This window comes from Talaromyces marneffei, chromosome 2 (assembly GCF_009556855.1).
Source record: "Talaromyces marneffei chromosome 2, complete sequence".
NCBI lineage: Eukaryota > Fungi > Ascomycota > Eurotiomycetes > Eurotiales > Trichocomaceae > Talaromyces > Talaromyces marneffei.
The window spans coordinates 1984400-2004116 of NC_072349.1; the positions used below are offsets into that span (position 1 = coordinate 1984400).

General features: G+C 46.2%; 3 protein-coding genes across 3 annotated transcripts; all 3 read right to left on the reverse strand.

Moving 5' to 3' along the window:
• Positions 1–219: 219 nt before the first annotated feature.
• EYB26_003075 (uncharacterized protein) lies at positions 220–1082 on the reverse strand (the record flags this gene model as incomplete). The annotated part of the gene is made up of 3 exons (XM_054262378.1): positions 220–313; positions 381–973; positions 1056–1082. 3 exons carry the CDS (start codon positions 1080–1082, stop codon positions 220–222), a joined length of 714 nt encoding a protein of 237 aa, XP_054118353.1.
• An 894-nt stretch (positions 1083–1976) lies between these two features.
• Positions 1977–3522, reverse strand: EYB26_003076 (uncharacterized protein; the record flags this gene model as incomplete). The annotated part of the gene is made up of 3 exons (XM_054262379.1): positions 1977–3308; positions 3371–3439; positions 3499–3522. 3 exons carry the CDS (start codon positions 3520–3522, stop codon positions 1977–1979), a joined length of 1425 nt encoding a protein of 474 aa, XP_054118354.1.
• Positions 3523–15825: 12303 nt separating this feature from the next.
• Positions 15826–18617, reverse strand: EYB26_003077 (uncharacterized protein; the record flags this gene model as incomplete). The annotated part of the gene is made up of 5 exons (XM_054262380.1): positions 15826–16980; positions 17050–17889; positions 17952–18171; positions 18273–18370; positions 18435–18617. The coding sequence occupies 5 exons, from the start codon at positions 18615–18617 to the stop codon at positions 15826–15828; spliced, it is 2496 nt and encodes an 831-aa protein (XP_054118355.1).
• Positions 18618–19717: the final 1100 nt, after the last annotated feature.

The following is a 19717-nucleotide window of genomic DNA, read 5'->3' on the forward strand; positions in this document are numbered from 1 at the left end:
GCCAAGGTCTTATCTACAGCTGCGCGATTATGCCCACCTGATTGGACAGCCTCATACTCTGCTCCGTAGACTAACTATTGTAGCTTACTACCCCAACCCGAGTAAATCTCGAGGCCTCAGGCATCATTCTTCTCTTCCATGTGGAACGAATCGAAAGGAAAATATTAATATTTGGGTATCTAAGGGTCTATATACATAGCTATACGTAATCACATTATATCAGCCTAATCGCCGCAAATATCCCTGCGCAATCAAGCGCTCGACGTCGCCTTGCCGGACATAAAACTGGCTGTTCTTGGTGAGGTTGATTGCCCTACCCCCTCAAGTCAGTCATGCACCATCCGATCAGATTATAGAAAGAAAAAGAGAAAGAAACATACCCATATTCAGTCTGAATCTCGCCCGCGTCCTTCAACACTCGCACATCAATAAACAAATCCTTCGGCGGCTCCAGACTACCCGTTAGATCAATATCCGTCCATTGCCCTTTATACGCCGCGAGCATTTCACTATACAGCCGGAAATATTCTTCTTCCTCGGGACTCAGCGAGTTTTGTCCCGACGTGTTCGTCGTCGCGCTATTGTCGTCTGTATTGCCCGTTGACTCTTTGTTCCCGTTATTATTGTTATTATTATTTCCAGCGGCAGTGGTAACGGGCTGCTGCTGCTCCAACACATCAATGCCCTTCCAACACATCTCCTCCAACTTCTCCGCTCGAACACGGTGATACGCCAACAGACACCGTTTATTCCGTCGCATGCACAAATGGTCTACCAACAACGCACAGGCAATGGCCGGTTGTGCGGAGGGGTTGAAGGATGATTGTTGACTTCCGTCAGCGCTCTCAAAGGGCGCGAGATGATGCGCAACGTCATTATTGAGGTCGCGCACTTCGCGGGCGACGGAGCGGACGATTTCAGTTTGGTAGGGGGGTAGATGGGCGAGAGATTGGGTGCGTTTGGCGTGTTGGACCTTTTTTTTTTGGGTTCGCGGTCAGTTCTGTTGTTTCGCTTTCTGTTGCGTTTTGGTAGGAAGGGTGGGGGGGGTAGATTACCAGTTTATTTCCTAGTTCGCCGTACATTTCGATCGGATATTGAATGAGTTGCGGTTGCGGTAATATGATTAAATGCTCTGTCTGTCATGCTATCACGAGAGAAAACGCGTGAGTAAATTGTTGCGGAGATTTGGAGATTCTCAGGTGCCGCATTTCTTGGCCGGCGGGGACGTAACCCTCTCAACACTTTGACAGTTTGACTTGCTTAACCAACTTCATCACGCGACAGGCCAAGATCCTCTAAGCATGAGCTTGCATGGAACTATGCTGTACAGCAACTAGCTCAATTATTGTGCAGAGAGCTAGGCTAGCTAACTACTCAAGGGGCCAAAAGTCAAACACAACATACACTGTGCACGACTACCCTGGTTCCTCATCTACCTTTGAGAAAAACGAATACGTATTGAGTCATTATCCATTCTCAGTCTAACATCCTGGTACTTACACGCAATAAAAAACAACAACAAATCAAGATGTGCCCCGAGGCCAACGTCTACAACGGTTCTTTAAGTCCATGATTGCGTGAACAGATTGCCTCCCAAGACCCCTCCCAAAAGTACACGCATGCCATAATGAGCGGAATAGACAGAAAACCTCCTGACCATAAATGCAGCACAAGCTGATTAAAAAAAATTTGTAGGGTGAAGAAAAATGGAAGAACAAGCGAACAGAATGTGGGAAAATCGAAAAGCAACAAGCCGAACCGAGGAGAAAAACAAAACTCACATTAGGTACATCACATCCGCAAAAGGAAATAGTCAAGGCGTTGAAGATGGATTCCATGCTCTCATCTAAAAAGCCAAGGGGGGTATCTTTTCTTTCTCAAACCTGACTGAACAATTGAGAATAACCGCCAGAAATAGGCGTCGTCGTGGCATTCGTCAACTCGTTCTAGAAAGTGATAGATCGATAGATCTTTTATCACTGTGGTCCACCATAGTGATGGTGGTTCTGATTATGAATCCACTGGTCAAAGTCTTTGCCAACAACCTCACACCCGCTGATTCCCTCATTCTCGCCGCACGGCGCCCAGACCTGCTGTCCCTCTTCCAGAGGTTGCATGGTATAGCCAGTGTTCAATGGATCATATGAATCACCGTTGTTTCCCATCGGAGCACTCATGGGCATATATGTACCCAGATCCTGATCGTGCTGTGGCCACATTGTAGACATGTTGACATGGTTATACGAACGCATGTCAAGCCCAGCTTGGTGGGACGTCAATAGCTGTGGGTCTAGCTGGCTGTCATCCATGCGAGTAGCCACGGCACCATTGTTAAGGATATGATTGCTACTGTTTGCAGTGGAAGTGCTCACAGTACTGCTGTTGCTGCTATATGGACGCAACAATTCTTGGTTGATGCTTCCTGGGATACTCGCCAGACTGGTTGACACGCTATATCCATTGTTGATGACATAACCGGTGGGCCGTGCAGCCGCGTGCGAATCGTCAGAAGATCGAATCATGTTAGCAAATGTTCCATGTGCATTCATGTAGTATAGACCATGATGCTGTTGCTCGTGAGGCGCTATGAGGCGTGTTGGCAAAGGTCGGCCAATAGGAGCTGACCATCGAGCTTGGTAGTGCTCAGTGCACAGAGGTTCCTGGTCATATGGAGTCGATTCACGGCTGTCATATTCACTCTTCAGCTTCATCAGCTTGTGAGGGTTCGGGGACTCAGTGGAGGCAATCCGAGATGCAGAATCGTCCGCATCACTACCGTTGTCGTTATTGGCTCGCCTCTTACGAGGCGGCGTCTGAGTCTTGTTCGGAGCGAACTTGTATTCAGGATGTGCTTTTTGATGGTTGTCTCTTTCAACCAAAGCCAGCAACTCGTATTTTTCCCGAATCTCGGGCGGCTCCATAGGCCAGCTTGTCCCCGCGAGACATGAGACGACCTGGTGGTTGTTCTGCTTGCACCATTCCTTTGCCCGTTCTGCATAAGCAGAGCGGTACATCATGAACGAGTTCATAGGCCGTGCGATTTTGCCGGACTTCTTAGCGTCTCGACGACGAATGTCGCCTGTTCGATTCACCCAGGCTTCCATATCCTTGATTGGAACGTGGTGCAGGTGCTGGGTTAACTGGCTCAAGGGTGCCGGAATTTCGATTTTTGAGGCTTTGTCGCCCTTTGCGGTCTTATGGCGGCGTCGCACACGCGGAGTCTTCAAGACTCGGACTTTGTTCTCGTTGTTCATGTTTCGGAGACCAAATTCAAGTGGAAGGCCATGTCCGATAGGTTCATATTGAGGCTAAAGACGCGTCAGTTGAGATCTTGCAGATGAATACCTTGGGGCCGGCAGCTGCGACTTACCGCGTCGCCAGTATGAAGGGTGGGTTGAGATGCCGCATCAGATGCGAAAGAGGTTGATCCTACATAGGACTATGAGAATATGTCAGTCAGAAGAAGGTTCATTCAAAACACACGACACAATAACTCACCGAAAGCGAGGGTGTTCTAGACATGGCTATAGAGTCTGGCGATAACGAATTATTCGAGAATTGTGGATAGTTTTGTGGCCGTCCGTTCAATTGACCATCGGAAGAATTTGATGTAAAGCTTGTCATCATGTCTCTACTCATATGAATCCCAATGAAATCCTGAACAGGCGTGATGTCCCCAAATCGACTAGGCCTGCAGGACTAGCTCGGCTCCTTGGATTCAATTACGATTGAGATCGAACTGATAGAAGCCGAGTTTCGCTTTGCCCAGAATCGTGTCTGAGAAAATGGTGATCACGGGCTAGGACTAAAGTGTTGATTGTATTGTTTGGCTTTCGACGTGACAAGGTAAGGGATAGGCTGTATGGCTCGGTACAAGAGGACTGAGGAACAACAATCTAGTGTTGCAAATAAGCAGCTTTCAGAGGAAAGATGGCTGATTGTTGGTATGAATGAAAGCTGAGTCAAGCTGACGAGGAAAAAGATGACTAGGATGGATGTTTCTGATAAGAATGTTTGACTTGGAGAGGAAAGAAGAAGAGAATGGGAGGAAGATGTGAAAGAGGAGAAAGAGGAAACCGTCTGTATTTGTATGAAGAAGACTGGGGCAGGTAAAGCAGGACGAAAGGAAAAAAGATGAAGCATGAAGAAAGAAAAAGAAGTCTTGGTGGTGGCAGAGGAGGAGGAGGAGAGGGGAGGAGGGGAGGGAGGGGGGACAAGGAAGGAATGAGAGGAAACACTAGTGGGAAATCACTGGCAGTTTCCGGAGGGAAACTCACTTACTCGCCACGACCACTGAGTAATGGATCCAGAGACTGAAACCGAAACTGAATCTTCTGGAAAGAGTAATAGATGGGTCGCAAGTGCAATGAAACACACTCGATCGTGTCTTGTTGGAAATCTGAGGTGTTGTGTGCTTGGCGATGGGATGTTTCATTGACCTGTGTTGTTGAGACTGCGAACTGAGCTGTCAAACCTAGGTATGGCGCGGCACGGCTTTCAGCTTAAATTTAGCCGCAGCAGGGCAGTTCTAGACGAGTGTGTCTTTGTTGTTGGCTGTGATGGTCTATCTTGGGAAGATTGATGTGGTGTTGTACCTGGATAGACTGAGGAGGAGGAGAGAGGAGATAAAGAAGCAGAACTGGTTTCTTTTTTGGGCGAAGTACCCAAAATAGACAGACAGACAGACGGTTGAATAGACACCTCACCTGAGAAGTCTCACCTGGAGGCAAAAAGAAGGGGGCAATGTTTTGGAAAGCGAGACACTCAGGGTTTAATATTATAATTGAAAGGAAGTAAAATAAAAATGGAGAATCGATTTTATGGCAGTTGGGCTTCTACATATAGACAGAAAGTGGTCAACTAGTTACTTGGAATGGGGTTGAGCTATTTAGAGAGCAGTTTAACTTGGCGCTTACTGCTTCCTGCTTAGACCGTTAGATGCAGTCGAGAGCAGGCGTGAGGCTTGAAGCTAAAGCAAAAAAAATAAAAAATAAAAAATAAAAATAAAATAAAATCATTTGCCAATTGGATTTTGTCCAGAGAAGTGGACCTGAGTCTGGCTAGCAGACTAATTGGGCTGTGTGTAGAGTATTTGATCATCTCATGCGGCGTAGGAGGTACATGATGCTACATAGATATAGTACGCTGGCTGTACGGGATACAGAGAGTGGAACCAGAGGATCTCGACCGCTTGATAGTGGATCCCGCCTCAACCACGGCACGTAGGTACGTACGTAATCGTGGTACGGAGTAGATAGCAGCGGTAATCAATTCGTACTGCATTTTCCTCTTGCAAGCTTCATAAAATTGGTCCGACGGCTGGGTATATTGATTGGAGGAAGTAGTTAACTTAGAAGCAGGTACAGGCGCACACCTTACAAATGAGAGTTGTGCCGGTATTTGTAATACCAAATACTAGCGCGGTATCGTCCCTGTCGGTCCTCCATCCGTATACACAGCCTAAAAGTGATGGGGATAGCGCGCTAAGACGAGCCAATCCGCGGCATTGAGTTTGCGCGCCCCAGATTCAGATCACTTTTCGGTCCCACACTTGGACTTTGATGGAGCTAGTACGGTGTGTGTATTGCCCATGTATACTGACAGTACACTTACCACGTATGTCGTACTCCGTGCTTGTCACCAATTATTTAGTTCAAGGCACGTTGAGCAGCAGCGCACGGCCAACCACACTGACCACTTCCCGGGGGAAATACATACGTACTACATAGTAGTAGTTAGGGAGGCCGACAAATCTAGTTTAGTGCTTAGAGAGGCAGATCATCTGTGCAAGAGAACAGAACGACATTACAGGCTCACTACGGAGTAGTGACTCTGCCCTTATCTAGCTTTCGGGAAATTACATCGAAAGGGGAATTATTCCCCAGAAAGCGGTCCTGAACAGGCAAAATGTGAAGTCTAAAAGAGATTTTCCTACCTGTACGATTTTCGAGGAAGAGCGATATCACGAGGTTCCACATTAAAACTTGGAGATGATAAGTCATGATGAAAATAAACATTTTTTTTTTTTTGAAAAAACAAAAGTCAAGGCGTTTCAGAGTGACAGTTGACAGTTGACAGTTGACAGATGGGGTGTTGATGTTTCTAGAAAACATGAAATCTCTGTACTACCCTGATCGAGTTGGTTTGATTGCCTTCGAGCAGACTAAATCATCGCGGTAACATTTGATTGGGTAGACGGTCAAATCAAGGAAATCCCTCAAGAATGAGCAGTCCTCGTCAATTAATTCGCACGGTTTCTTCCGAGAAGACCTTCAAGGTTGGCAACGACTCGTACCGTCGTATTTCCCGTTCTGCCCTGCCAAGGATTTGCATTGATTGCCCCTCTTCTTGTGCTCGCCCACATCTATAGCACGATTCATTATAACTAGATATTATTCGTGTACTAGAGACGGGAGGAGCTCAGCTGGTCTGAGTAGCGGTCGCGAGAGTCGGTGTCTGTTTAAAGCCGATGATGGTCCACAATCGACCTCAACAGACCTATAACACGGCGTCAATCACCTGAGCAGTTGGCCCTGCAGGCGATAACGCACAGGATCATTTGCCGTGCATACAAATTTTGTCTGAGGGCATGAATCAATTGCGCTAGGATGGCGCATTAAGACTCGAGTCATCTTACCAACTAGCATCATGCATGACTGTCAAATGCGGTAAAGTCAGGAGGATTCCTCTTCAAGATAGAACGAACTTTTTTTTAGGTAATCTACACATTGAATCAAGCTCGTGAGGATATTCGATATGTACGGTCGATCTTTTTTGTTCTTTGATAGTTTAAAAATAAGCTAAAATAAAGAACTAACTAGCCATGCGTACATACGCACATACAAAGAAACACGACCACATAGAAGAAGGCTGAATGCATAGACAATACGATTTGCATGTTTCATCATAAGTCTCGAAGAACTCTATCAATTTTCTCAATACATCAATCAATAGAAATGCAGGCAGTGCTTAACGATAACCCCTACCAATCATACATTTACTTTTTCCCATTTTGAGTTTTACAGTTCGGGCCCGGGACACGGAGATCGGAGCGGAGCAAAAGTAAAACGCAGTTACTGCTCTGACTGCAATTCAATCCTCCGGCGCGTTCATATATACCGAACAGTGGAGAAAAGGTGACTGATAACTATTGAATCCTGACTAACTCACTACGTACGTAAGGAGCGCGCACTCACTGGCCAATCCATATTGATGAGGGTACTCAAGGTACTCCAGGCCGCGATGTAATATTACCCCCTCCATACGGCGATCGTATTAAACGTGTACCGTAGTAGAAGTGCACGGAGCAATCGCTCCAGCACATCCTACTCTATATAGAACATCCACCTGCCAAAATTGCGGATCAAGAGGAATTCTCCTGGCATATCGCAGGCTCATGATTGGTGTTTTCTTGTTTTCTTGTTTTATGGAATTTATCATAAGTTGGTGGGTGGGGGTGTGTATTTGTCAATACGTATCGTATACGGTACGACACATACGGGACGCGGCTCTGTGCCCTCCAATGACAGCCAACAGAGCTACAGACGCAAGCAGCAAGACACAATCGACCAGCCATGTGGCTGATGGGTACTTTTTCCCAGCGGGGCGACCTGTCTGTCGCTAGTCCGTTACACTCTATTTCAACTGTATGATACCCTAAGTCAGAAACGGGCAAGTGTCCTTTTTTTTTTTTTTTTTTTCAGTCTTCGATCAGTTAACTCTATTCCGTATTGGTTCAATATGTCGAGAATTTGATTCATTGACATGTCGGTTTGAATCGGTTTGAACCGGTTTGAAGATGTCTCGGGAATTCATTCCAAAATCTACAGTACGTGTCATGCTATGGCCTTACTGAAAGAGTTGACAAGAAGAAACTGAGTCAATATCGCTTCCTTCCTTTTAGAACAAGTCACTTCCAAAGTTGCCCTTCTGCACTTCATAGATCAATAGTCTCAATTACATGACTAGCAGAAGGCACGGGGTGCATATGGGGAAGTCAAAGGGCAAGAAGAGGAGAGTGATATCCGATTCTGGAATGACATACATGAATTCCAACAAACATCTGGCTCGTGCATAGACAAGACAATTATTATGTTAATGTTGGTTTTCATCACGACCTGAGCGTCGGAAGATACTTGTCATGGTAGCCATGGCATGTCCAATGCATGAGTATCGTTGATGGCTTGTGAGTCGAGATTACGATAGGTCTACTTCATTTTCCCCTTTTGTCTGCAGTCTGAACCACTCGTTGTCATGATCATCACCTCCTCATGGATACTCAGATACTGGCTTGACATGGCATTGCATAGTGTGAAACAATAACCTAAATTAGGGACACGCATCTTCAAAAGTTGTACTACATGCCAGGGGCTGAATATGAGGCTCGGTCCTAACGATGACTCGGTTCCCCGTTACCTAAATAGACGCAAAGTTGAAGCGTCGAGCAGATGGTGAACCGCTGTTTAACGAAACCGGTCCCTGCTGAGCTTACATCAATGGGAAACTGCTTGTGCACGTATATTCGCCGAACATGAGATGAGGCCTTTCATCTTTCCCCGATCTCCTCAGAAAAACGAATAAGACGGACCCGTGTTTGCTTCATGGTAGAAGTCAACCTTTCCTATTGAGTGTAATCAAGCCATGCCCATGACTCGAAGACGAAACTCTGCTTTGGCCAACCTCCTCGTTTTTTGCCTGGCTCGGGGCATAACGTTGAAAGTGCAGATAAGACGTGAAGAACCTTTTTCCAGAGACCGATGATTGGATGTAGCTGACTTGAAAAAAAAAAGAGAGAGAGAGAGATTCCATATGCGGGATAGACTGAATCCTTTCCCTCTTTAGTATTGGCCGTCGATCACTCTAGTCGAATAGGACATGAGTCAAGGACACAGTCTAGATACGCCTTGTCAACTCCCTCGACGAAGTCTTCGGTAAATAATCTGAAAAGACGCTGTCATGAAGTTCGTATGGCATGATTTCACAATAGAAGCACATATATCCGCAAACACGGCCCTTGATCAAGAACCGATGCGTGTAACATGCACCGCTTCATGTCAAGAAGTCCTCAAATAGAGCGATGGTGCGCATTGCTGAAGCTTTGGTTCCTCTGTGCACTCCGCGTGTTCCAGTGTGTGGAGATAGAGGGATCTTCAGTGGCTTGATACTCGTGATATGATTTTCTTTTCTTCTTCTTTTCACTAGCGGAAATGTACATTCGAAGCTTCTTCCTCTCCAGGCACTCTTTTTCCTATCTTCATGATTTGTCAAACCTAGAGTTTACACACAGGACCCGTAACTAATCTTCTTTAGTCAGACGGCCTGTGGGACACTTGTTTGAGAAGACCACTTTTCTTTGACGGCTTCTTAGTCCGACTTGACATAAAATAAAATAAAAAGTTAGCTGGTCTAGACAGGATCGGCAAAAGTGCACTTCTTGCGTTTGCCTCTTCTCTCTAGGATACTCGACTATTCTATCCTGAAGCGGAAAGCAAAAGCTTAAACGGCCATGTGGCAATCACGGGATTGTGATCTATCAACATCGAGCCGTGGGGGGGGGGGGGGGGTTAGTGACCAGCTGGGCTGGATTCAATATTCAATATTCAATATTGAAGCGTCCTTGATATTGACGCCAAAATTGAACTAAACTCTTGGCCTCAGGTATTAATCTGATCCGTTCCTTGGATTCCTCCGTGGTGACAGACTTAGACATACGGAGTATTCAAGTATGTATGTATGTATGTATATGCCCTGACATGATCGCTTTGGCGACCTGCATTGGGATTGTTTAGTCGGGCAACCCTTTTTCGATGGTAGATACTTATCTAGCTGCAGGTTCCGTATTCTGATGGTGTCCAGGCGCCAACGAGCAAAGAAACGGTGAATCAATTTCCTACGAACAGAGCTCGGTTTAATTCGCTGTGTCTGGGATATCCAACACTTCATGAAATAGGGGAAGTAAGATTGTGGTAGCCGAAGTTTGTTGGTTCTTTTTTTCTGGACAATAATCAAATGCAATTGTGACCAGGATTCAAAGACTCAATCAACATGCATGGGGGAATGCATGGGTCAACCAAAGTATCGGAACCCAATGATCGCTCAGATTCTCGCCATCATATGCGCGGTGCTAGTTTGAGACATGGCGGTACGTATCTCACTACGTGTTCCTGTGATATGTGAGGTAAGCAGGGTTTAATCCAGGATGCGTTTAGTTTCCGATCATAACGTTCTGTTGAGAGTTGACGGGGGGACACGGAGCATAAGGCGGAGCTACAGAGTACATGTACAATCTACATGTATCCTGGCGCGTAATACGAAAACGGAGACATTTTTACATACCGGGTTGTATGATAGCCTGTATGGAGTAGTTACTAAGTTAGTTACCATGTATATTAAGGCGTAATATTGAGTGGAGCCATGCTCAGCACAAAATCCAAACTAAGGCGCAGGAGTAGCGCCGAACCCTGCATACGCACCTTTCTACTAATGATATGCACTAATAGACGAAACGGGTCTGGCGGAAAACGAAATTGGCGCCGTTAGAATTCTTCTATATGCAACACGTCACGCCCTATGTTTCTTGAGCGTTCGACTGTGTGTGTGTGTGTGTGTGTTTCAGGACTGCAGGCCAATCAATTGGTCGCATGCGAATGATTCAACTTGTGGTCCTGTCAGTGATCATAATGATTCAGCCAGACGGAGTACGTATTTGTTGTATGTATGTGCAACTGCGTAGCGTAGTTGCGGATGCTCCGTACATGCTGGTCTAATTTGACATTGCACAATGTCCAACTGTGTGACCGCCAATTGCTCTACAGCGCAGCTCCTTCAGCCGCCGAGCCACGTATTCCAGATATGTCATTCTCGTCATATTTTATTTTTTTCCAATCTGTGTCCCGCATGACCTCTCAACTACAAGCGGTCTGTGAGTAACCGCCCATCGACGAGCCCACGACCGCCAGTTTTCCATGTCACTAGCGGTATTTCATATTCGCGGAATCGAGATCATGGCCCAATCTGGAGAGCGCCAGCATGACGGAAGACCATAAAAAAAAAACCTTAAAACATCAGCGGTAGAGTTTGCAGTTACTCAGTACGGATACTACAGAACCTACGTGATAACTAACTGGTAGAAGGCATGTTTGTATTTGGCCTTGACTACATAACTAACAGGGCAGTGCACGGCTTGGCGGACTCCGACGGAGACGGAGGAAGCAAAAGACGGAGTAGAATCGGGTTAGTCTGTGTGACGGGGCACGCGGTCATCATAACAATGATAAAATAAGCTTTTAGTTAAATAAGGGCGTCTTCAAGCTTGGCCTGATTAGTTGCCAACTTCATACGGTAACCGGGCAAGTTGGTACGTAGTATTTTATGTACGTAATAAGGCCTGTTCGGAGTACTCCGTAGAAATTGCGCATTCGCGGGCTAGGGGTTGGTTCCATCCCCCAGCGCAATAAGTCACCGATGTTGACCTAATTACCTAACTCACTGAGCGTATAAGTTAGTTAACTAACTAACTAACTTAATATATGGGGTAGTTAGCTTACTCCGTAACTTGGCTGTTAAAGACTACGACATAAGCGCTTATCGTGGCTGTGGACAGTGGGATGTACGGAGTACGTATGTACATAACTAGTAAGTTAGTTAGTACATTACATAGTTAACTATCCCCCCAGGCAATCATAGTGCTACATATTAAGTAAGTACAGTCACACCGCTAACTTGACTAAGTTACCGGGGAGATACGTATGTAAGGCTGAATCCTTGAATGTCGAACGCCTCAAGCAAGTTGTCCACCCATTTGACGCCGGCCGTGTTGGAGGATGACACGCAGATGCGTATTGACATGTACTACGAGTACAAAAGTCTCGGTTCCGGACGGCGTGCGGTCTCTGTACCCCTCGGCCGCCCTTCGACCTCCGATTTATTAGTGTTTCTGGGGAAAGCGGACCGTCAGTACAGTTGCTGACGTTTTCGTGAGAACGTGCCCGTGTCACCATACCAATACATGACGCCCAGTGATCAGCATATAGTGACGAAGTACTCCATAAAATTCAATTCATAGACTGGATTGAAATGGATACATAGTCGTTATTCAGAATCTAAGTGGGTACATAATGTATATACGTATTATCATCAAAACTCCACGGGGATTTTTCGGGACCGGCAAATTCGCATTCAAGGCAAAATAACAAAGTACGTACTACCTAGTACTAAGCAATATCAGGGCAATACTGAAACCACTTCCTCTCCTCCAATCAATCAAACCACAAGGCAAACAAAACAATCTTGGGACTTTCATGAGCAAACGGGAGTTTATCCAAAGTTTAAGCTACGACGTACGTACAACCATAGATTTTTCTGCTTGTGTGTCAACTTTTAAGCGGTGATTGGTTGGAATAAGCGCGGAAATGCAAATCCGGTAGACGAGTGGGCCAGGTGATACGCACCGTACCACGGCACAAGCGCGTAGGAAGAGTGGATCCTATCAAGGCTTACATAGTGGGTGCCAGACTGCACTTGGTACGTACACTACAAGTGTCACGACACTGGATTGATACGTGGTATGAGTACTCCGTACGTACTAAGGAAGTTGCCCTAAGAGGTAATAATGGGGGGTCCTTGATGGATGTTTGCCAGCTAGCTAGCTGTCAGGCTGACACGATCGTCCGACATCAATTTACATAGTTCCACGTTGTAAGAGCACGCTATGTACGACTATCGACGCGGCGTTCCCTACCATGACATCTAGATTTGAGTCAATTCCAAATCAAACAACGCCCGCTTATATAGACGTCGTAGACAAAATTAACCGCCAGACTATCTGCCCGGAAAGTGGACCTAGATATCTATTCCTCGCGGAACTGACAGGCCAGCTGGCCTAGAACTGATCTCCCGTCCTAGTAGTACGGAGTACGTAGCATAGTTAGAGTCTGGTTCATGAGTCACGTCTCAGACAGAAGCAGAAGGCCCTGGGCCAGTGTGGTCATTGCAATAGTCGGCTTTTGTACGCATTTGGAGCGATTTCCCGAAGATCGTAACCGGCATGGATATACTGATATGACAGCACGCCCGTATACTTGCAGATGGTTAACTAGTTCACCGCTTACTATCGGATGTGTGAGCCGGAGGCATTTATATCCAATACTCCATGAAAAGGTCATGACGGGTGAGGTTTGCCTGCAAGTCGAGCAATCAGACAATCAGAGGATGACGAGTCAATGATTTATACGTAAGAAAAAAAAAAAAAAAAAAAAAAAAACCTCTATTCGCGTCTTTCCTTCGGCAGGCTCCGCTGGAGTGATAGTGCGCCCTGAAGTAGCCTGTTAACAGTGGAAATACAGCATGTTATTCCCTAGTTTCACGAAAGGCTGGTGCAAACTTCTACACTTGGATTGAAGTTGGTTCTCGACTGGGCTGTTCCATCTACGTGACTGATTCTAATTTGTAACTGAATTTTGCTGCAGTCTCTTGTTGATATACGTGGTATGGGTTACCTAACTTATGGCCTATAACTAAGTCCGGACCGCGGAGTTAGGGTTACGAGGTGGGTGGGTGGGCCACTTAATACCTACTCTGTTATACTGTAACTTAGTAAATAACTTTATCAGCACAATCAATCGATCGAGACCTGCTCAAATCAAATCCCATTAAACCCGTCTAGGGTTGTAAATCCTAGTCGAATAATAGATTTGTTTTATGGTTTTGGATCGAGAGTGCATACAAAGGCCGGATTCCCAACGGAAGAATATCATGATTCTTCATCCTTTGTATGAATAAATTGAAGACTTTGATAATGAAATTATCCTGTATTTTTTTGTGCGTGCTTTGATCTTTGATTTACGTACTTACATTTCTTACCTCTGCAGCTAGCGAAAAAAAAGGAGTTTCCTGTTGGGTGAATGAGAGTTTCCTGTAGAGTCCACGGATGAGGACGAGCCAATCCCGAATAAATACTCTACCGGATGCTATGCCTGCTACAGAAGCAACGAACGTGACGGACTAAATCGAGCCATCCTTGCATCACGAGTCCAAAATGTACATTCATAGAGTCATAGTACGTACTTACAAGCCGAGAGAGAGAGAGGGAGCGGCACAGTTTAGCACGTACCTATGTAAGTACAGAGTACATACGTACAGCGCATGCACCTATTGATTTGATTTGATTTGATTTGTTTTGTTTTGATTGATTAATTGAACCTCAAATTTCAATCCGGACTGGGCCAGGATACCCCGAAATAGGACAAGGGTACGCAAATCACCTGCACGAAATTTTCGCATTTTTGCGGTCCAGGCCATCTGACGGTGTACGCAGTGACCGACTATTCGCCCAGTTTACCCAGCGCCATGGTTAGGGGGTTACACAACCCCCCTCTCAGAGTGCCGTTCTCCGTATGTGACTATGCGTTATGTACTGCATAGGGTAACTATACCATACGTACGATGTATGCTGACTACTCCTTAGTTACTGCGTAGTTACTCTGTAGCAATGTCCTATCGGCACATGCTCCCCTTGTACAGGGATCTCCCCTGCAGTGTAACGATTCGTGAACCCTTGCCTATTCTGTTGGTTTGCCTACTACTTAGTATATGATAGGTTCGGGGAAGTACGGGAGACGTTGACATGACAAAACAAAGTTTTGTTAGTTTACTTGGTGTCTATCAAAGATTCTTCTTTCGTACTATCAGAGTAAACAGAGTATATACACTTAAGTATGTAGTGTGTGTATGTGTACAGAGCACACATTGTTATGTGTTTAGTTAGCTAGTCGGTGAGAAAAGAGGCTACGAAAGTATACTGTACCTAGGTATGTTTTAAACTCTATGATGAGATTTAAGAACGTACTCGCCAAAAGAAAAGAGCTATCTAATACGTACCTACCTACTCATTCCGACAAGCGGCTCGGAGTCCGAGAATGAGCACCGTCTAAATTCAAATATCATTGCTTTTTACTTTCTTCTTATCAGCATTGGCGTTGACAGGAGAGAGAGAGGGGGGGGGGGGGATAGGATACCTCATATTCCAAACGTTTTGCTTGTCCTTTTCGGTGAAATCTGGACTGCGGTTGCGTTTCTACGCAAGGTAGGTAGGTAGCTAGATAACGTTTGGAAATAATCAATTGGACCAGTTTGATATCATGCATCGCAAGGGGTAAATCGTTGCGTCTCGGGTGCTTCCTCTAGACAGACACGTAAAACTTATCTTTGGTACATGTACCTTCAATATCAATATGTACATGTATGTCAAGATATATCTGCAGTACATATTATATAGGCACCCGCAGACATGGAGCTGGTTGACGATGCCCACCAACGTTACATGTAGAACATTCGAACACAAACCATTAACCAGCTTCGGAAATACTAGGAATATATGTAGATACGTCGCATTCGAAAAATAAACGACAAATCCAACAAATCCATTCCGAGATAACAAAACCAGTGTTTCCAATACCAAGTAGTTACATAGTGTGATATGCATGCGCATCTATATACCTAGAGCTGGGATTGAGTAGGCAGGGTCCAGTCTGGTTGCTGTCGCCCTTGTCGAGATCCATGGATCTACCTAGGTCTGGTGGTTAACCATGGGTGAATATTCATTCATACCTAGGCATTGAAATCATGAATGATATAGATAGACTGTTCCAGATGTCTACATCTACTACAACCAGAGGTAACAGACTTTAAAGAAAAAAAAAATGATTCAATTGACGAGACGACAAATGCAAGTAATACGTATATCCCTTCTACCCAAGTAATAAAAAGTTGTACTCTAGTCATATGCAATACATGCTTTTGGGATGGCCAAAAGAAGAAGAGAAAAGATTAATGCCCGTTCATGCTATTATTCTGGTTCTGCGTATTCGGGGCTGGGTCGAGTGGTGGTTGTATATTATTATTCGAAGATGGGGTGTTCCAAGATGACAGTGGTGGTAGGGTCGTGTTACTTGCCAACTGGTTCTCGAGCTGTCGACGTCCCTCTTGCTCCGGGGTCATCATTTTGACGGGAGGTGGGATCGGGGCGTCCACGGAACTACGGCCCATGAGTTTGGGACTGGGCTCGAGTCTGTGGATTGGAGGGAGGATCGAGGCGCTGCTGACGCTGCTCGCTGTCACGGGCCGCGGTGAGTCGTTCTTGGTCGGGCTGAGACCGGATAGAGCCAAGTTATTGTTATTTTGAGAGCCTGGGGGCGGTGGAGTGTGGTGGGGGGCGAAGGACTCGGAGAATGAAGTCGTGCGCTGGTCTATGCTGGATGAAAAGGACGGGACGCCTCGATCCTGGGGTCGGGCGATTGGGCGATGTTGTCCGTATGGTGTCGATGGAAGAGACCCGTTGGGAATGGTTGATGGAGGAAACCCGGCCAAAGGTCCGACATCACGGTTTCCTTGGGTAGGCGACATTGACGGGCGATTTTGAATGGGCGACGAGTGCGATGATGATGGGCGGTGAGATAAGGGGTTGCCGGAAAGAATTCCTTGCAAAGCGGCTGTTGAGTTCTGTGCAGGTTCCTGTCGTGGAATGTACGCAGGCTTAGGTAGAGAGCTCAACGGCGAGGATGCAGGACCGACACTCGCCTTGGATGGTGATCCAGGTGCTGGAAATCCATTGGTAATGGGGTAAAAACGACGTTCAGGAGATACTGGTGGGCCCCCGTTGAATTGTGGTTGAGCCGGTGGGATTGTCGATTGCTGAGGGAAGCCTGTCACGTTTGACAGTGTAGGCAGAGAGACTTTCGACGCCAATGGGCTCTGTTCTCCTTCCTTTTTCATGGCAGGTGCGGTAGCTGCTGGCGAAGCTGATCCAATACGGAATTTCAAAGGAGGTATCTTTGGTCGGTTGGCTTCCTCTTCTTTACGTTTGCAATCGGCGCAGACAAAGTGAAAGTCGTCCTTCTCGGCGTCTTGTTGAGAGATACCCAAGCACTTGCTGTGTTGCCAGACGTTGCAACGCTCGCAAGCCACGCAATGCGAACCGTCATCCTGTTTAGACTGTTAGAAGATGGCGCATAAAATTCATCAAAAAAAAAAAAAAAAAAAGAAGAGACCTACAATATTTTCACCATGAACACCACAACCAGAACAATCGAAAATCCACTGATCCTCCTCCGCGAGCTCTTCCATTTCTTTCTTCCGTTTATCCAACTCAGCCTTGAGATGTCTTTCCGACACTCGAGCCTCTCCAGACTCGAGTTTTTTCTGTTCCTCCTCTAAACGAGCCATTTCCTCCTCGTGTAGGATACGTTTGGCTTCTCTCTCCTGAATACGACGCTCACGGGTCATGATACGGTTCTGTCGTTCCTTCTCCATCTTGCGTTGCATTTCCATTTCCTTGCGTGCAGCGGCCAGTTCCTGTTCGCGCTTGCGAGCTGCCTCCATGGCTTCTCTGTCGCGTCGCTCCTTGTCCAATTTTTCGGCGAGACGGCTAGACCGTTTGGCGCCAGCTAGTAACTGCAAATTGAACAACTCCTTCTCTCGCTTTTGACGTTTGCGTTCTTCTGCCTCTGCTGCTCTTCCAACGATGGGCAAGACTCCTTCCACAATACGATCTCGAAGTGACTTTTCATTCGGGTCTCTAGTCTTTTGTAAGGTATCAAGGAATGCTTGATATTCGGCCAGATTGGTCGCAAGACACTCCCATTTATACTCGGCCGCTGGGGTTTCAGCCGAGGTCTTTTCACTCTCAGTAGCATCTTCATCGTCTTCTTCGACTTTGGTGGACAGTCTTCTGCGTTTCGCGGCTCTGGCGGCGGCTCGACCCTTCTTCGAGTTCGCCTTGGGTTTAGCCGGCGCCGGCGGAGGAATAGGAGGATCGGTGCGACGGTATAGCCGATTGTCATCTAAGACGTAGTAGATTCGGTCTTTACTATCCCAGCCAAACTCTTCGATTCTCTATCACACCCAGTAGTTAGCAAGCAAGCAACGGGCTTATTCCGAGAGACGTGAGCACGAACCCATTGCGTCTGATCTATTTCCCGCTGCTCGGGCATCTTTTCCCGAATGCGATCAGGATTCCACAGCGTCCAGAGCGATAATTGATGCAAAACCTTCAGCTTCAAAAACACATCAAAATCTCTAAATTTATTCGGTTCCTCGTCGTATCCGAAGGGGTTGACGAGTTGAGGGGCTTTGGCGTTGTATTGGCGACGCGTATATTCATCGAAATTGTCGAATCTATGCGTAAATGAAGAAGTGGTTAGCTAATTGATCACGTCCTTCTCAGAAAGAGAGAGAGAGAGAAAAAGTCCTGCGACGGGCCTGTTTATAGAACATACGTTAATCCGCGATGCGATGAGACGAATTTAAGCAGCGACAATCCAATCTCCATCAGTTTCTCGGAGGGTTCGGGCTTGAGACATTCCATTTCCAGATCCTATGCGAGCATAAACGTTTAGCTAAAAACGGCAATCCGATCATGTCAGAAAGGAAAAACGTACTTCAATCCCCAAATCCTCATCGATCTTCATAAGCTTCCCGAAAAAGAAGATATACTGCATCAACGACGCGAATTCCCAACAGTTGCGAATGCGTTGCAATAGACTTGGCTCTTCTGCAGCTGGCTGCTCCTTTTTGGGTGTTGCCGTCTCCATTTCGGAGTGAGCTCGCTTTCGCGATACCATGATGGATGGTGGCGGGCGCGGCGCGCGCGATACCTATCTCAAGATTTCCTTTTTTTTCTATGGCGGACGGGTGTGGGATCAATGACGTTTTCTTTTTCTTTTTTGCCCTTCTTCTTCTTCTTCTTCTTCTTCTTCTTCTTAGAGATGGGGGGTAGATCGGTGAGTGGAGTGGGAAAAGATCGAGGCCACGGAATAAAAGATTAATCACATGGATCAACCTGTCGACGTCTCTTCAAGAATGCTCACTAAAAAAACGCGGATGATCGATAAGTGAACGGGATCTCTCTCGTAGGCGCGACGAGGGCTGCTCGTCTTTCCGCAGTTTTTCGTTAGGGGCGCCCTGAGGTCTTGGCGCGATTGCATCCCTCGCGTTAGTCCGCTTTCGGTTATATATGGCGGATGCAGTCACGTGATATCGTGCCTGCATCAGAAGGGATGGGAGTACGGGATATCGTGACGTAACTTGGTGGTTAAACCACTGGAAAGTATATATGATAAAATATAGTACTAAACTAGGCCATTATATTTCGATAAGAATAATATGACAATATGGCTGTTCGCCGCGAAAAGAGACGGTAAGCTCAGTGGAGAGTCTAACGAGCTCTACCATCTGTAGAATCATAGAAAGGGGGAAAAAAGAAAACATAATAGACACCGAATTGAGAAAGGGAGGCAAAGAAGACACGAGAAACAAGTATAGCAAAGCAGCCAAGTATTTCGCCGTCTGGTGTGTTCCCACTCGTAATGATGACAAAATCACATAAAAATAGATTTTGATAGAGTACAACCGAGCAAGTATTCTTTTGTGCAAGCGTGAAAAGATAAAAAGGATAAAAACAATTTGTTGTAAAACGCCGAGTCCTCGTCCACCTCCGGAAAAGATTCATGTGGTGGTCCGTTTGCTATGCCGGACAGTGCAGCCTTGGAAGTTGGAACAGGGTCGCTGCACTAAAATCACCTGTCTCGTTCTTTGGCAAAACTCCAGTTGCGTGGAAAGAATACATAATCAACAAATGCAAAAGGAAAGCAGAAGCAGAAGCAGAAGCAAAAGCAAAAGCAAACATCCTGGTATCTCTCGTGTAGCGAAACTCTATAGCACA